At 43.9% G+C, this 18,088-nt stretch overlaps 1 protein-coding gene across 7 annotated transcripts in view; it reads right to left on the reverse strand.

The window, feature by feature from the left end:
• LOC143275917 (protein unc-80 homolog) overlaps positions 1-18,088 on the reverse strand; it is a 132,111-nt gene that overhangs the window by 86,583 nt on the left and 27,440 nt on the right. For all 7 annotated transcript variants that reach the window (XM_076580248.1, XM_076580247.1, XM_076580245.1 and 4 more), the window contains exons 14-23: positions 16,290-16,430; positions 14,644-14,766; positions 13,862-14,076; positions 12,983-13,192; positions 12,044-12,220; positions 9,912-10,050; positions 8,427-8,535; positions 6,108-6,180; positions 4,803-4,943; positions 3,239-3,425 (exon numbers count right to left, since the gene is read on the reverse strand). In XM_076580248.1, coding sequence (XP_076436363.1) covers positions 3,239-3,425; positions 4,803-4,943; positions 6,108-6,180; positions 8,427-8,535; positions 9,912-10,050; positions 12,044-12,220; positions 12,983-13,192; positions 13,862-14,076; positions 14,644-14,766; positions 16,290-16,430 — 1,515 coding nt within the window. The remainder of the gene's footprint in view (positions 1-3,238; positions 3,426-4,802; positions 4,944-6,107; positions 6,181-8,426; positions 8,536-9,911; positions 10,051-12,043; positions 12,221-12,982; positions 13,193-13,861; positions 14,077-14,643; positions 14,767-16,289; positions 16,431-18,088) is intronic.

The raw sequence follows: 18,088 nt of genomic DNA on the forward strand, positions 1-18,088 counted from the left end.
CCATTTTTGTTTGTTTGTTTTGTTTTGTTTGTTAATTGACAACAATATTTTATTAGTGACTGTATACACACAAAGATTACAAACAACAAATACATGTTATTTCTGCAGATACATGATACACATACACAGCTCACTGATGACAGCAATCGTGTAGAATAGCTCCAGTTTGTGTACTATCTACTCATAATACCCACAGGACACTCGGCACAGGGAAACGAGACGAGACACAAAAGGTCAATCCTCAACAGCATTGGACAACAGAACAATGGACTCCCTGGTGTTGAAGTGACCGTCCCCCACCGTTCAGACAGTCCTGTCACGCACCCTCCACTCTCACCACTATGTCATCATCACCACCTTGTCTTCGCCACTTTTCACCTTTGACCTAAACTCCCTCTCTCGTGTTTGCTCCACTTGCAAAATCCTAAGCCTGCCCTTAACTGAGACCAAACTGCAGTTCATTTCAAATCCTTTCACACTACCCACATCAATAAATCAGTCCAAGAACACATTATTTTTTAAACTGAACTGAGTTAGAATAGGTGGAGTTTTTTTGGGTTTTTTTTTGCAGGCACTTAAACCAGCCAGACCACAAATGACCCTGAAGTTAAACTGATGCTGCCAAACAATACCTTCATTTGCAACGTGGAGACAAAGCGTTATGGTTACCTCATTTATTTTAAATATCTAACACAGTAGATAAAGAAAACCTGGCAAGAATACAGAGCTCCCAAATGCTCTCCCCTACCACATCTTCTGGTTTTCCTTTCTTCTGTATTCAAAGCACGGTTGTGATACATCTGCAGAGGAAAAAAAAAAGTGGCTTTCTATGATGCAGTCTTCAGAAAATCACGACGCTCATTTAAAGGCAGGCTCCCCCCCACCCCCACCCCCTCCCAACACACACACACATACTCCCTACACATGCACATACATGCTCACCCTCAAACACTCAGGTCTGTCCAACGATGTTGAGGAATGCAGCAGTACTCGAAGCGAATGCGGCCCACGGAATGATAACCAGTGACAGGACGATCAATACTTGATAACGTGTCTCAGTACAGCATCATGACAGGAAGAGAGGGACTGAGAGGGAAGCAGCACTGTACACACTCCACACACAGAGAAGCCAGACAAAAGGGGGGAGGGCCGGGTGGAGGGGGGGGGTCAAGGGTGGGGGGTGGGGGAGGGGGGTGGCGCAGGGGGCCGGGGGGATGGTATGATGCTGACAACCACATGGATGGACTGCAGGGCGAGAATTTCACCCACTTTAGTTCTAGTTGTCATGGAGATTAGTAGATAAAAGAAATGAACTTGCAGGCAAGGCAAAGAAGCTTAGTTCATGTGCACCCTGGGGGCGCTGTCCTCCTGACTTTCTACTTGCCCCCACCCTGACTAAAGCGACTTGAAATAAAAATAACTATCGGTTCACCTACAAGCCAGCAGTCAGTTAAAATGGTGTTGGAGTGAAAACGGGGAGGGGTAGAGTGTGACTGGTCTGCTCACTTTCACCCTGTAACTGACACAAGTCAACAATTGGTTGACCAACAGACAAGTGGAGACGGCCCTTCCACAGAAGCTTCCCAGACAATTGGACTGCCAGGTGTTTCGAACCCTGCACTGCTTCCGTTTCTTTACTTCTCAGATAGAGTAATGCTGAAAGTTACTGGGACTCTTCTTCTTCTTTTTTTTTCCATCTCTTTATTGTCATTCATTCATACCTTGTGCCAAACTGAAATGCATTAAATGCAGAATTTTGTTGTTGGTGACTTTTTGTTTTCTTTAGTTGAGACTGCAATCAATAGTCTTCTGGTGAGTAAGATCAAGAATTATGTCAAAATTGAATGCTACAAATCCACATCTAATCATGGATCATCTGGTATGTAAGTCAAGAATTAATGTAAATCAAGGATTATGTCAAAATTGAAAGATACAACTCCATACTGTAGCATTCAAGACAGTCTTGTCCACAAGTGGGCAAGATTTCTGATGTACTTTGATGTCTGTCTAATAGCACACAGTTATAAACTGCAAAAAAATGTTTATGTGTGTCCACATTTTGTTGGTACTGTTCATGTCTGACAACAACAATACAAAAGAACTTTTTTTTAAATTTTTTTTTTTTTTTAAATAAAAAAAACAGAACATAGAAACGAATGTTAACACAAAAAATAGATTAAAATTACACAGACAAGCTGTTATTGGTTCTAATTCTCTCTACAAGATTCTGTTAACTCATTCTTAAACAACAAAAAAACAATCAAGATAATGTTAATCATTACAAAAAACAAACCCTAAACAATTCAGACTTTTTTTTTTGTTGTTGTTGTTGAAAGCCACACACAACCAAATGGTTCAGGAGTTAAACGTGGGGGCAACCAGGGACCCAGACACACACCAGTGACCGCAAACAAAGCTGGACATGGTCACACAATGTCAGCAGACCACAGGTGGACAAGGAGCAGCACACGTCTAGAACATTCAAGCAGACCCAGAAAAGATGTCACTCAGGCAAAGAAACAGGACCCACAAGACCATGAGGCGATGAAGGAGGAGACGAACATCACAGAGCTGATAATGGGAGTATGGGGGGATCAGAGGTGGTTAGGGGTGGAGGGAAGGGGTGGGGGGGAGGGGCATTTATCCTTAGTCAGCTAACTCCCATGAAACACAAACACTTACCTTGTTAGCTGTTGGGAAGCTGCCAACCTCTTGACACATTTTGTCTCAGTTGACGAGCACGTCTGCGGTGTCAAGATCGATCATTCATGCAGCTCCTCTTTCAAAAACATCTTCCACACAAACAAATATCCTCTCAAGTCCAGTACTTTCCACATGAAATGATTGCTCACATCTGGAATTACACAGAATATCGTTTTCCAAGGCTTGCAAGAAAGGTTGAGACTGTGACACAGATAGCAAAGTCCCCGTTCAAATCTAAGTTAAAAACCCTTACAATGGAAATCACAATGAAAATGTGGGAAGCAAAACGGCACCAAGGGGGAAGACAAAAAAAAAGGATGGCTGATGGACAAACGTAAAGAAAAACAACAACCGTGGCATCATTCCATGGGAAAGTGCTGCACAAGTGAGACAAAAGGGACCCAAACATCCACAAACCTTTTCAAGGATTCAGAAGTTAAGCACGGGAAGCTTCACATAACCTGCAAGACAACACAACCGAAATTCTTTATATAAAAGAAAACCAAAAAAAAAGACACAGCAACAACATGGTTACCTTCCTCATGCTCCTCAACGGCGGAGTGCAAAGCAGGTTCGTAGGCAGCCAGCTGCGGAACAGGCACGGTGGTCATGGGAAAGTTTTCCCGTCCCACCCGTTTCCTCTCCTCTTCGGCCAGCAGGGCTCGTCGGATCATTTCCTGCTGCTGTTTGCGCCGGGTGGTGGTGGCCGTCACCAGCGATTTCTGACAAAATAATGGGAGCCTTTCAGAACTGGCTGTGTATTGTATTGTATTGCATTGTGTTGTATATGTGTACTGAACTGCAATGTTTTGTACTGAACTGTATCATACTGAACTGTACTGTGCCGTGCGCAAGGCCTGAGCAGCATCCACTGCCACAACAGCACCCACTCACTTGTGTCTCACATGCGGGCAAGCCTTCAGGGCCCGGACTGGCCTCACCAGTCACCTCTGGACCCACAGCCACCAATCGTCCATCCGATTCTAGAAGCCATGATCATCTCTGAATCCGAAGGACGAACATGATCACTGTACAGTACAGTACAGTACAGTACAGTACAGTACAGTACTGTACTGTACTGCATTGTATTGCAGTGTATTATATTGTATTGTCTATTGTCACATTGACAGGTTTTATTTCCCAGAACACACCCTCAGTGAAAAGGGGAGGAGTGAAGGATGATCAGTCTGCACTGAAGCTGACTGCAGAGTCACCCTTCCACCGACACTGTCAGACACTGATCACCCAACAGGCAAGTACAGAGAGCATTTTCGCTTGTCTGCCAGAGGGTTTGGTTGTCCCGGAAAATTGGACGGGTGGGTATTTGATGCCATGGAGGTTTTCTCTCCAAAGCCTTTTTTTTTTTTTTTTGAGGAATTGAAACCACAGATATGACAGTTTTGCGAACATAAATCGCTTTCTGTCTCACCTGTCAACATTCGCAACAATCGTTCTAATCACTGTCAAATTTTAAAAACACTGTTTTCACAATTTCTTTAAAACTCGCTGAATCGTGAAGCATGACTTTCTAACTGTGATCAACAAAACTTACAAAGAAGAGCTTGAAAATGCTTCAGCTGCACCTGATCTTTGTCAGAAAGTTGTCAGAGGTATTATCAATGGTTATGTCCCTTCCCCAATTGTTTCCACTCAGTTGAAATGTCGAAGAACCAGTCTGATTTATAAGGACTGGATGTCTGACAGACAAAGGCATGACAACACACACACTGGTGCCCAAGTGATGCCCAGGCTTAGGGCGGAATGAGTTAAATCTCTGAAAAACACTGCATGCTGAAAATAGTAGACTGGACTGTGAGTGGTGTGGATGCATAAACTTGATCATGCACAGTTTAGTGGTTCACAGTGACACTTCACCATTTGCCAAGAAAAACTGTTATTATCATGACAACTAATTTTGCAGCATTCAGGAAAAGAAAACCAAACCAACAGCATAAATTGCAAAAGCTACCTTTTGACATTTCACTAACACTTCAAACATGTGTTTACTTTTGCAAGTACTTTCACAATCACTCACTCGTATGCCTGCCTGCGTGCACACTCATGCACAAACACATACACACAACACACACAGAACTTACGGTTTCTTCCTGGTTGACGGTGACTTCCTCAATCTTGGTCTTGAAGTGGGGCATCCAGGGAGGGTCCACCACAGTCAGGCTGGCTTTGGGCAGGCCGATGGTCGGCGATGGCAACGTGAAGTCGATGCTTGGAGGAGGCAGCTGGACACACAACCACGCATCACTACAGTCAGGGGCTCCCACAGGTCTCAGCACTATGAAATTCCCTACTTTTTTTTTCCCAAAAAAACCATGCAACACATTTTCCAAGACCCCAAACAAAGTTCAGAATTCCCTACTGTTTCCCCAAACCCTGCAAAATTTTTTTTCCCAAACCCAAAAAACAAAGTCCAGAATTCCCTACTTTTTTCTTCCAAAACCCTGTAACACATTTTCCAAGACCCAAAAAACAAGTCCTGAATTCCCTACTGTTTCCAAACACATTTTCCAAGACCCCCAAAACAAAGTCCAGAATTCCCTACTGTTTCCCCAAAACCCTGCAACACATTTTCCAAGACCCCCAAAACAAAGTCCTGAATTCCCTACTGTTTCCTCCAAACCCTGCAACATATAAACATCCCTGTTTCCCAAAAACCGTGCACCACATTTTCCAATCATAAACAAAGTCCAGAATTCCCTACCTTTTTCCCCAAAAAACCCTGCAACACATTTTCCAAAACCCCAAAACAAAGTCCAGGATTCCCTACTTTTTTTCCCCAAAAAAACCCTGGAATACATTTTCCAACACCCTAAAACATAGCCCAGAATCCCCTACTTTTTTCATATAAACCCTGCAACACATTTTCCAACACCCAAAAACAGTCACAGACAAACATACAACAGTGCACAAACACAACAGAATTAACCCCCAGAGTGAATGGTTGTAAGAGAGTGTATGGTAGGAAGAGCAAGAAAGAGAAATATTGTAACAGGACACCATAATACAATAATAAATCGTCAATAATGAATAGGATGAATGATAATGACACTGGAAAGGAATTCACTGCTACAATGACCATATAAAGCATTAGTGCCTGAAACTTTTTTTTTTCTCATGAAAGCAGACAATCACTGCTTCAACAAATCAGAAAATTCAATACTGATAATGCATCTCCTCAAAATAACATGCGCATGAAATGAAATGAAATTGATTTATACAGGGCTCGTGAAACTGTGTTCACAGAGCAACCCACACTCAAACATATACAGCCAGCCAGAAACAATACAATGCCTACACAGCACACACACACACACACACACACACACACACACTGTCCTGACAACACATTCTCCAAAACAGATAATCAAACCAGCCTAGCGACTGACCTTGAAGTACATGTTGGCGTCACACTCCATGCGGGGCCACACTTGGAACCGGAACTTCCACAGAACTCCAAACCTGGACACACACACACACAGCAAATGATCACACGGTGTCAGAATTCTACACACAGCATGTGAAAACAAACTTTCTACATCACACGTAGACGGAATGACTGGTGCTTTGTTAACATACATACATCATATGTAGATTGTTTGTTCATTGTTGGGGTTTTTTTTTTGTCCCATCATCTACATCATTTCAGTGACATTACTCCCTTGCCACTTATTTCCAGTCCCCCATACACAGCCACACCCAAGTGTCACACAGTCTCAGTGCCAGCAGTCCAAAGGAAACTATCAGTATTAGGTTGCTAGCAGGCCACACAACAGAGGAGACCCTGCACTGCTGCCGAGTCACTTCGGTGCTGTTCAGCAGCACCTGTTTTGATTTAACATAAGCTGGACACCATCTACTAAGCCCTCTACTGATGACAAGTTGTGGAGACAGTCCGAGTACACATGAATAATGAATCAGGTCCAAAACATGCAGTCTTCCTTTTCTTTTTGTCTGCCCCATGGTCCATGCAGTTTCAGTGGCCTTACTCCAGCACTGTTCATCCTGAATGCCCCATACATAGCCACACCCAGACCCATCTGCTGCTGTCCCAGGGCCATTCCCTTTCTGCCTGAAATATGGATGACGTCGCAACTGGTCAGTGTTCCAAATACAACCTACGTGAACATGAGTTGTGAGCCGTGAAGGGCAGACAGACAGGTAGGTCAAACCCTACACATTTCTGTCCAGAAAGGGTCTGTATATCTGTATATCATCACAAAGACAAGAGGACCTGAGGGCCTGGGCTGCAATTCCCAAGTTCACTCCTATAAACAAATGGGCTTTTATGTGTCTATATATTTTTACCCCCCCCCCCCCCCCCCCCCCCCCCCCCCACACACACACTTCCTCCATGGAAGCTTAGCTATACTACGTTTTTGGAGGTGTTCGTGCTGGTTTTGTTCTGGTTTCCATAACCCACTAAACAAAGACATGGATTACAGGAATATGCGTATTTGATCTTCTGCATGCGTTTGCACATGAAAAGGGTTCAATCATTAGACCCAGAGAAGCAGGAAAATCTCCATCCTTAACTCTCTCCATACGAACAGCGAAAGAGACGACGTTAACAGCGTTTCATCCCAATTACCATCATCAAAATATTGCAAGCGGAACGCTCTTATACTGAAGAGGTGAATGTTGACAAAGAATACCACAGTTCTGACGACAGAAGCTAAAGGTTGGGTCATTCAGACACCCACTGGACATCCGAGGGGTCTGTGTAGAGGAGAAGAGAGGACTGGCCGTATTGAGTGAGTTGAAGCAACCAGGTGCCATGACAAGGGTTCAAACACAGGACCCTCAGACTGGAAGTCATGCTTGTGGTCCTGGTGGCAGTTTTAGAACTTTCAATTGTGATTTCATGTCTCAAAAGTTTAATTTGTCTTTATTTTCCTTTCAAAAGATGATTGATGTCTGCACAGCTGTAAGGGAAGCATGTTTGGGTTATTCCTTTATTTCATTTGTGTCTCAAAATATCATGATTATCTTGCTGAATATTTCCATTATCAAGATTGAAATGTACTTTTTTAAAATTGTTGTTTCACTTCATCTTCTTTGTTCGTGGGCTGCAACCCCCACATTTACTTGTGTCTACACGAATGGGCTTTTACGTGAATGACCGTTTTCACCCCGCCATGTAAGCAGCCATGCTCCGTTTTCGGGGGTCCACTTCATCTTAAAATGTAATGTTTTCTTAGTTGAATGTTTTCCTTTTACATGATAACTGATGTGTGTGTGGTGATCTGGGAAGGATGTTCCAGTTACTCATTCGGTGTTTTTCCCACTTTGATATTTGTTAACAAGCGTTTGAATGACCCCAAAGAAAATTTTCTGTTTTGACTGCTTGAAGCAGACAATACAGTAATCTGAACTGAACTGAATTAACCATGGGATTTGAACACCAAGGCCCTCAGTCTGAAAGCCAAAATGCTTTAACCCTTTCACTGCCAAACTCACATTTATGCAGCAGCTAGGTAGAGGACCCATGTCACTGAAGGGTGACCAGATCATGGGTCTGTTATCCATGAACCTACTGCTCTTTATGCTCGGCAGTAGAACAGGCCATATTTTCTACACATCACAGGGGGAAATCCCCAGCTATTCTTAGACACCATATATCTGTTTATAGCACAAGGGAATTTTGCACTCTAAACTGACTGGCGGTGAAAGGGTTAAGCACTGGGCTGCAGCGCCCTTGTCAGGACCTGAGGATGGCGTTGATGCGCTGGTTGGTCTCCTCGTGCTGCAGCTCTCTGATGATGGTGTTGCGGGCCTTGTCAGGGGACTTCACCGAGGACAGCAGGAACACCGACGCTGCAACGGTCAACAGCAAGGCACAGCAGTGCTAAGGTACGAGTGTACTGTTCTTAAGATAAGAATAACTTTATTATCTCCAACTGGAGAAATTTGCTCAGGTGCATTATCACAACATAGACAAGTAAACAACATGGGGACCATAACTGTAAAAGTCAACAACAGCTTTTACGAATATTACGAAGATACAAATGTAAAAAATATCACATACATCGTTTCATACATACATCCACACACTGCAGGTAATAACTAGTATTCTTAATGTAAAAACAGAAAGAATTAAGAAACATTATTTGAATATAATTATAAACATAGCCTACTATACTGCACATATAGTCTTATCATATGTACTCGCACATGAATGAGTACTCAAAGGCACACATGCATGCGGGCTGTGTTTGAGGACACTTGTAAACTTGTGCGCTCACATACATGCACACCCACCCACCTGCACACGCACATATGCATGCACACACACATACACATATACACACAAACACATCCACAAACACACATGAACACACAAACAGCATGAATTCAGATGCTGCCATTCCCAACAGTAATACAATTGTTTGAAAGCACTATATAAATGAACTACTATTATCAACATTATCATCAACTGAAATGTTTGAAAGAATTATAAAAATATACTATTATCAAAATTATTACGAACCTGGATGCTTGAAAGCACTATATGAATGTCCTTTTTTTTTTATTATCATTTTTATCAACTGAGATCTTTGAAAGCATCACAAAAATATACTACCATTATCAACATTATCATGAACTGTCTGAAAGCGCTATATAGATGAACCATTATCATCAACATCATTATCAAACTGAGATGTGAAAACGCAATATAAACAAACTATCATCATTACCATCATTATGAACTGAGATGTTTGAAAGCACAATACAAACATACAACAATAAACATCAACAACATCAGCATGACGGGCGCAATAGCCGAGTGGTTAAAGCGTTGGACTTTCAATCTGAGGGTCCTGGGTTCGAATCACGGTGACGGCGCCTGGTGGGTTAAGGGTGGAGATTTTTACGATTTCCCAGGTCAACATATGTGCAGACCTGCTAGTGCCTGAACCCCCTTCGTGTGTATATGCAAGCAGAAGATCAAATACGCACGTTAAAGATCCTGTAATCCATGTCAGCGTTCGGTGGGTTATGGAAACAGGAACATACCCAGCATGCACACCCCCGAAAGCGGAGTATGGCTGCCTACATGGCGGGGTAAAAACGGTCATACACGTAAAATCCCACTCGTGTGCATACGAGTGAACGTGGGAGTTGCAGCCCACTAACGCAGAAGAAGAAGAAGAAGAAGAAGAAGACATCAGCATGAATGCAGACAGACGTACCAGCGGCGGCAGCCAGCTCCTGGTCGGTCTCCAGCAGCAGTTCCCAGGCCACCGGCATCATGTCCACAAAGTTCTCCACCTGCAGCACTGGGGCCGCCTTGGTCAGGATCGCCATCGGGCACTGCGTTAACCGCTGGGCCTGTGTGCACACGGCAGTGGTCATCATGTCGTTCACACACACAGCCACGCATACATGCACACACACATCCACATGTGTACACACACTGGAGCGTGCACATGCACACACACACACAAACACACACATGCAAGAACATCGACACACGCATGCACACACACACACCCTCACTCACTGGACTACTTGATTCCTGAGACATAGTCTAATCTGGAGTGTTTCTGTTATGAGACTTACAGATAGTGCACCAATTTATTTTTCAAAGTCAGACAACTGATGTTATATTCTAATATTTATCAGATGCTGATTGCACTATTTTAATTAATCTTTTTCTTGTATATTCCCCTTTTATCAACACACACACACATACACATCTGACATTACCCAAAGTAGAAAGATGTTAAACAAAGAAAATCCAGTTGCTCTCCTTTTCGCATCCAGTGCACTCTTTTAAACCAATTACGTATCAAGTTTTGGGCCTTTACACGCTGAATGGATTGAAAGGGTTTGGGCACTCAACATGTTCCTATTTTAACACTTTTTTTTTCTTACAATAACTGGATAACTGTCGGTCACGCAAAATCCTACCTAGGGACCGCAACCGACAAACTGCTGGTCTTGACTGTTACTTTCGGATTTGGTCATAGCCATACACAACAAAGGCAGGGTTTTGCCACACAACAGTTTCAGGGGAATGAATCACTCTGTGAACATTCCATTTGTATTTCTTTTTATCACAACAGATTTCTCTGTGTGAAATTCGGGCTGCTCTCCCCAGGGAGAGCGCGTCGCTACACTACAGCGCCACCCATTTTTTTTGTATTTTTTCCTGCATGCAGTTTTATTTGTTTTTCCTATCGATGTGGATTTTTCTACAGAATTTTGCCAGGACCAACCCTTTTGTTGCCATGGGTTCTTTTACGTGCGCTAAGTTCATGCTGCACACGGGACCTCGGTTTATTGTCTCGTCCGAATGACTAGCGTCCAGACCACCACTCAAGGTCTAGTGGAGGGGGAGAAAATATCGGCGGCTGAACCGTGATTCGAACCAGCGCGCTCAGATTCTCTCGCTTCCTAGGTGGGCGCGTTACCTCTAGGCCATCACTCCATGGATGCAGAATTAGAAAATTTCATTGAAATTATGGCAAAACGAGGATTTTACATGACACAACCAGAAGCATGGACCGCTACAGTCAAAACTGCTTGGTCCTGGGGCAGCAACGCAATAAGATTTTTTTTTCTTCAGGTCAGTGTTGAGCTAATCAGCCTTACGAAGACCTGTTGACCTTGGCCAAGAGACGCAAGCTCAAATGGTACGGCCATGTCATGAGATCATCAGGGCTTGCCAAGACATTCCTGCAGGGCACAGTGCAAGGAGGGAGAAGGAGAGGCAGACAGAGGAAGAGATGGGAGGACAACATCCCAGAATGGACGGGCTTGAGGTTGAGCGACACAATCAGGAGGTCAGAAAACCGAGAGGATTGGAGGATGCTGGTTGCCAGATCACCTGTGGTGCCCTAACGGTCCACAAGACTACGGGATAGGTGAAGGTGAAGGTGAATCAGCCTGTCCATGGAAAAATACAAGTCAGAGCTGGTCAGGCTGTTTATTCTTCCGGCACTCAGTGGGATCCTGAATAAGGGGTGGCTGAGTTGGGTCTTGTTAACTTCATTCTGATTCGCCTTTTAACATTGTTTTGGTTTCTCTAACACTTGTTTCAAAAGTGGACAGTTTTTCATCCCCTTATCATGAAATACACAAAGAAACAATATAGTAAAATAAATGAAGATTCATGTCTCATTCACACTACACAAAAAGAAACAAGAAAAAAAAAAAAAAAGCACCATGTTTTGTTCATAAAACAGCATTCACACCAACCTTCATCACACTGACCAGTTATCTTAAACATACACCCAACACCTGTGCACTTGAACACACACATGCATGCGAGCAGAAAGCTGTGAACACACACCACCACCACACGCTAACCATGCCCTACCTGCGAGGTGAGGTATTTCAAGATGGGAGAATCGTCTTTGATTTCCCGCGTTTTCTCCTCCTTCTTCCAGGTGGAGCTCAACTTCAGTTTGGTCATCGACACATCCGTCTTGATCTTTTCCAGCAGTGGAGTGCTCTCCCTTCGCTTCGTAGGGGAGGTCACCATGAAAATGGAGTCCTGAAGAGAATACAGTGTTGTAGAAATGAGTATGTGAATTAACAATAAAGGTGTCCTTAACAATGATGTCCTAAAGAAACTGCAATAGTGTAGAAATAAGCGTGTGAAGAATTTACAATAGCGTTTTAAAGAGAACGCAGCATTGTAGAAATAAGCATATAATTTTGCCAGAGGACAACACTTTTGCTGCCATGGGTTTTTTCAGTGCCCCAAGTGCATGCTGCACACAAGACCTCGTTTTATCGTCTCATCCTTATGACTAGACACTCAGTTTGATTTTCCAGTCAAACTTGTGAGAAAGCGCGAGAGTGGGGTTTGAACCCAGACACCCATGATCACTGTGCTGGCAGATAAGCGTCTTAACCACTGTGCCACCTTGCTCCCTTCTGATCTATCTCCTCAACATACGTGCAGAACTGCTAGTGCCTTCATCCCCTTCATATGCATGCACTTGGAAAACACCAAATATGTACATCAAAGACCCAGTGAATCGTATCAGTGTTTGGGGAGCTAAGGAATACTAACATACCCAACATGCACTGCTCTGAAAATGGAACACATCTACCTATATGGTAGGGTAAAAATGGTCATGAACATGAAAGCTCACTGGTAGATTCAAGTGAGAACTGCACCCTATGAACACTGAAAGAAAGGAAAAAAAAAAATGTCTGACTTTTGACCAGAAACTGACACAATCACTGACTTTTTGCCAGAAACTCACAAAACGTTTGACTTTTTACCAAAAACTCAAACACAGCTTACCCGTCTCTTCAGCTTGTCCTTCATGTTCTCTTTCTGCGACGTACCACTCCGCGAATCCTCTGTCGCCGAGGACTCCAGCGACTCGTACATTTTGCGCAGAGCGGCCGTGAGGCGAGAGCAGCTTCGTCGCTGTCGCTCGTAACAGTTGGGGTGGCAGTACCCCTGGTGGGTGCAGATGAAGTTGGATAGGTTGGCCAGCTGGACCACCACCTGACCAGTCACCAGTAGAATCGTTTCAGGGACGTGTTATGTTATGATCAAGACTTCTTTCGCACATGCACCACACATGACCAGCAAAATCATCCCTGCAATGTGTTCTGATCAAGACATAAACACATGACCATTGAAATCCTTCCCTGAATGTGTTCTGATCAAGACTTCCATTCACACATGCACCACATGTGACCAGCCAAATCATTCCTGCATGCAAGACATGAGATCTACACAGACAGTGAGTCACACAGACAAGGATTATTACATTCACTGGCTTTGTTTACACACTAAGATGCTCACGCATTGTTCGACACAAAATACAGTCAAGGCGCTCCTTAGTCCACGGTTCTAAGCCAGAAACAACAGATGAGGAGGAAGGGGTGCAGGGGGTGGTGGTGGGGGATGGGAGTGGCTACCAGTAATTACATATATCGTCTAGTTCTGTTGTCAAAATAATGATCGGCAGATAGGACACGTCTTCCCACATAATGTAGATCTAGGCCAAAGTTTCAAACTTCCACAATTTTCATCACACACACACTCATACACACACACACACACACACACACCAGACACACATATCCAACCGAAACAACAGGCTACGACAAAGACTCGCATTCTGTGAAAACACAAGACGTGCACGCCCCGAACACCACCACCACCGACCTTGATCCAGGGCAGGGAGGTACACAGGTGCTCATCCTCCACCTCCTGGTCGCGCTCCACAGGGGACTCCTGGTTCTCGTCACTCAGCATGGTGACCGACTCGTTGTCCTCAAAGGTGGCCGTCGCACCCCCATCCTCCTCCACCAGCTTGGCGTCCGACTGCAGGGAGTGGCTGCTGATCTTGCGCGACCGGGAGCTGCCCAGCTGTTTGATGCCTGAAAGTGGGACAGAAGTAAGTTGACACTGTTGCTTTAGTCCAGCAAAGCGATCTGATACCTAAAAAAAAAAAGGGACAGAGGTGAGTTGACATTGGTCTCACTTAGCTGTTTGATACCTGAAAGTGGAACAGAAGTGAGATGACACTGTTGCTTTAGTCCAGCAAAGCTATCTGAAGTGAGTTGACATTGGTCTAGCTTCACTGGTCGATACCTGAGAGTGGAACAGAAGTGAGACGACACTATTGGTTATAGTCCAGCCCAGCTGGTTGATATCTGAAAGTGGGACAGAAATGAGTTGACACTGTTGCTTACAGTCCAACCCAGCTGTTTAACACCTGAAGATGGGACAGAAGTGGGTTGACACTGCTTTTAGTCCCACTGACCAAACAGATTACATCATGATAAAAATGTACAACACATAAGAGAAAAAAGATACAGACACAAAATAAATTCTGATGGCAAATTATATACAAAGGGACAGAACCAGTTTTATTCAAACGTTAACGCTTCAGTCCATACCATATGTAATCATACACGAACACTCAACACCACACAATCACTTACTTCCCCCTCCCCCCTCTGGTCGTTTCAGTTTAAAACTGCGATTATGACGGAAGCTCAGGTTGTGTCCTGACCCCCGTCGGAAATGACGCAGCAGCTTCTGCCGTCCCTGTGCCAGCCGACGACCTGAAAACAAACAAAATGAATACCACATTGACAAATAAAAAGAAATAATATGTATAAACAAAGTCCCACAGAAGTAACCAAACAAAATTCCATAATTCTCAGTGCAGGGTCTCCTCTGGTGTGTGGCCTCCTGGTGACCTAACATCAATGGTTCCCTGCGGACTGTCGACATTGGGAGTGTGACAAATGAACCCAGGTGTGGCTGTGTTTTGGGGACTCGGAATGAACGAATGCACGGTGTGGGAGCAATGCCACTGAAATGGTGCAAATGACTGGGCAGCAAAAAAAAAAAAAAAAAAAAAAAAAAAAAAAAAAAAAAAATCTATAGTTTTTCCAGACCACACTGAAAAATTTCCATACTAAACACAAATTGAATCTGAATCAAAACTTCATCTGCTATACCGCTGATGAAAGAAAGAGACTGTTGAATATCCAGTTATCCATGTTCAATTTTCATCTCTTTTTTTTTTTTTTTTTTTTGCACATAGCTCTTTGTTGTATGGTAATGGTTAAGAGTTTTATTAAAATTCCAAGATTTTTCCAGACCCTGAAGGACAAAACATTTTCCCCAAGACTTTTCCAGCCCTGGAAATTTTTTCTCATTTTCCTCAAGACCTTTCTAAACCTACACCTCCTACAAACACACAGAAACAAACACACATACACACCTCACACAAAGAAAGATGTGACAGACACAAACACACATACATCTCCTACACATACAAAGAGATGACAGACACAAACACACATACACCTCCTACAAACACACAGAAACAAACACACATACACCTCACACAAAGAAAGATGTGACAGACACAAACATACATACACCTCCTACACAAACAAAGAGATGACAGACACAAACACACATACACCTCCTACAAACAGAAACAAACACACACACATACACCTCCTACAAACAGAAACAAACACACATACACCTCACACAAAGAAAGATGTGACAGACACAAACACACATACACCTCCTACAAACAAACAAAAACAAACACACATACACCTCCTACAAACAGAAACAAACACACACACACCTCACACAAAGAAAGATGTGACAGACACAAACACACATACACCTCCTACACATACAAAGAGATGACAGACACAAACACACATACACCTCCTACAAACACACATACACCTCACACAAAGAAAGATGTGACAGACACAAACACACATACACCTCCTACACAAACAAAGAGATGACAGACACAAACACACATACACCTACAAACACACATACACCTCACACAAAGAAAGATGTGACAGACACAAACACACATATGCCTCCTACACAAACAAAGATATGACAGACACAAACACACATACACCTCCTACAAACAAACAGAAACAAACACACATACACCTCACACAAAGAAAGATGTGACAGACACAAACACACATACACCTCCTACACAAACAAAGAGATGACAGACATAAACACACATACACCTCATATAAACAAAGAAGCGACAAACACAAACACACACACTTCCCACACCACTCACTTCGCACATCCTTCTTGTCGTCGGAGAAGGGAGCGGTGGAGTCCATGGCGGAGAGGGAGGTGGTGCTGCTGTGGAAGGAGTCGGAGCGCTCCGTCAGCACGGCAAAGCTGATCTTGCGATCCACTGGGCTGCCCACCCCACCTGGCACAATCATTTTTTTTCCAATCATTTTCAGTTCCCTACATATCTTCTTCTTTAATTCATTCATGACGGGTGCAATAGCCGAATGGTTAAAGCGCTGGACTTTCAATCTGAGGGTCCTGGGTTCGAATCTCGGTGCACCTGGTGGGAAAAGGGTGGAGATTTTTCCGATCTCCCAGGTCAACATATGTGCAGACCTGCTAGTGCCTGAACCCCCTTCGTGTGTATGCGCACGCAGAAGATCAAATATGCACGTTAGAGATCCTGTAATCCATGTCAGCGTTCGGTGGGTTATGGAAACAATATACCCAGCATGCACATCCCCGAAAACGGAGTATGGCTGCCTACATGGCGGGGTAAATAAAAAAAACAAAAAACGGTTATACATGTAAAATGTTACATGTCTGTCTGAGTGTGTATGTGTGTGTGTCTGAAATCTGACTGAATGACACAGGAAATGAATGACGAGCGCCCAGTGGCAGCCGTCAGTCGGCTCTACCCAGGTAGGCAGCCTGTGGTGCAAATGTCCCCGTGTATGTAAAGCGCTTAGAGCTTGGTCTCTGACCGAGGATAGGCGCTATATAAGTATCCACATCAATCAATCAATTCTACTCCAGTTAACTCGAACCAGGATTACTTCCCCTGTGGACCTGGTACTTAGTATTCTTGTACCGATATCTGTTCTGATTTCATTTATTCTTACTTGGTACAGTTGGAGCTCTAAAGTGAGACGTTTTCAGAATCTGGAAGCATGAAAATGAAGCTTTGACTGATTAAATCAACTATTCTCCATCAATTTTCGCCATTTTAGTGAACAACCCAATTTCTAAATGCAGAAGTTTCATGTTGTGCTAGTCCAGGGAAATTGTAGCAGGCATATAGCTGTGACTTAGAATGAGTTAACACTTTGCACCCCAAGCGCTGATTTATCAATACACTTTGTTATGATTTTATTTGTGCCGTACCTATCTCTTTTGTTTTGTTTTGTTTTTTTAAACACTTTGTAACCCAAGAAGATTTATCTGTGATACCTGGTAACTACCCTTGGACCGAGTTCAGAAATTTCCGTAATGCAGTGGGAACATTTGGTTTCGCTTTCCCAATCAGTCGCAGTTGTTGTATTCTCACGCTTAGTTTGTTGGCCGGCCAACCAACCATACTCACTCATGCCAGACGGCAGATCACCAATGTTGGACTCGGCGCTCTTGTATGAGAAGTGTCTGGGGACAGTGACTGTTTCCCCACATACCCTCCACCCTTTCCACACACCTCCCCCTCCCCTCTCTCTCTTCTACCCCTCACCCCTAACCCTCCAATCAAAACTCACTCATGCCAGATGGCAGCTCTCCAATGTTGAACTCGGAGCTCTTGTACGATGAGTGACTGTAGCTGCTGACGATGCTTCTCCACACCCCCTCCACACACCCCCCCTCTCTCTTCCGCCTGCTCCCCTGCCCAACTTCCCCCTCACCCCCTAACCCTCCAATCAAAACTCACTCATGCCAGGTGGCAGCTCTCCAATGTTGGAATCGGAGCTCTTGGAGTGACAAGGGCTGCTGACGATGATTCCTCACACCCCCTCCATCCTTTCCACACGCCCCTCTCTTCCACCCCCTGCACTACTCTCATGCACTCCAACTCCCCCTCACCCCCCAATC

The sequence above is a fragment of the Babylonia areolata genome, chromosome 31 (assembly GCF_041734735.1).
Source record: "Babylonia areolata isolate BAREFJ2019XMU chromosome 31, ASM4173473v1, whole genome shotgun sequence".
NCBI lineage: Eukaryota > Metazoa > Mollusca > Gastropoda > Neogastropoda > Buccinidae > Babylonia > Babylonia areolata.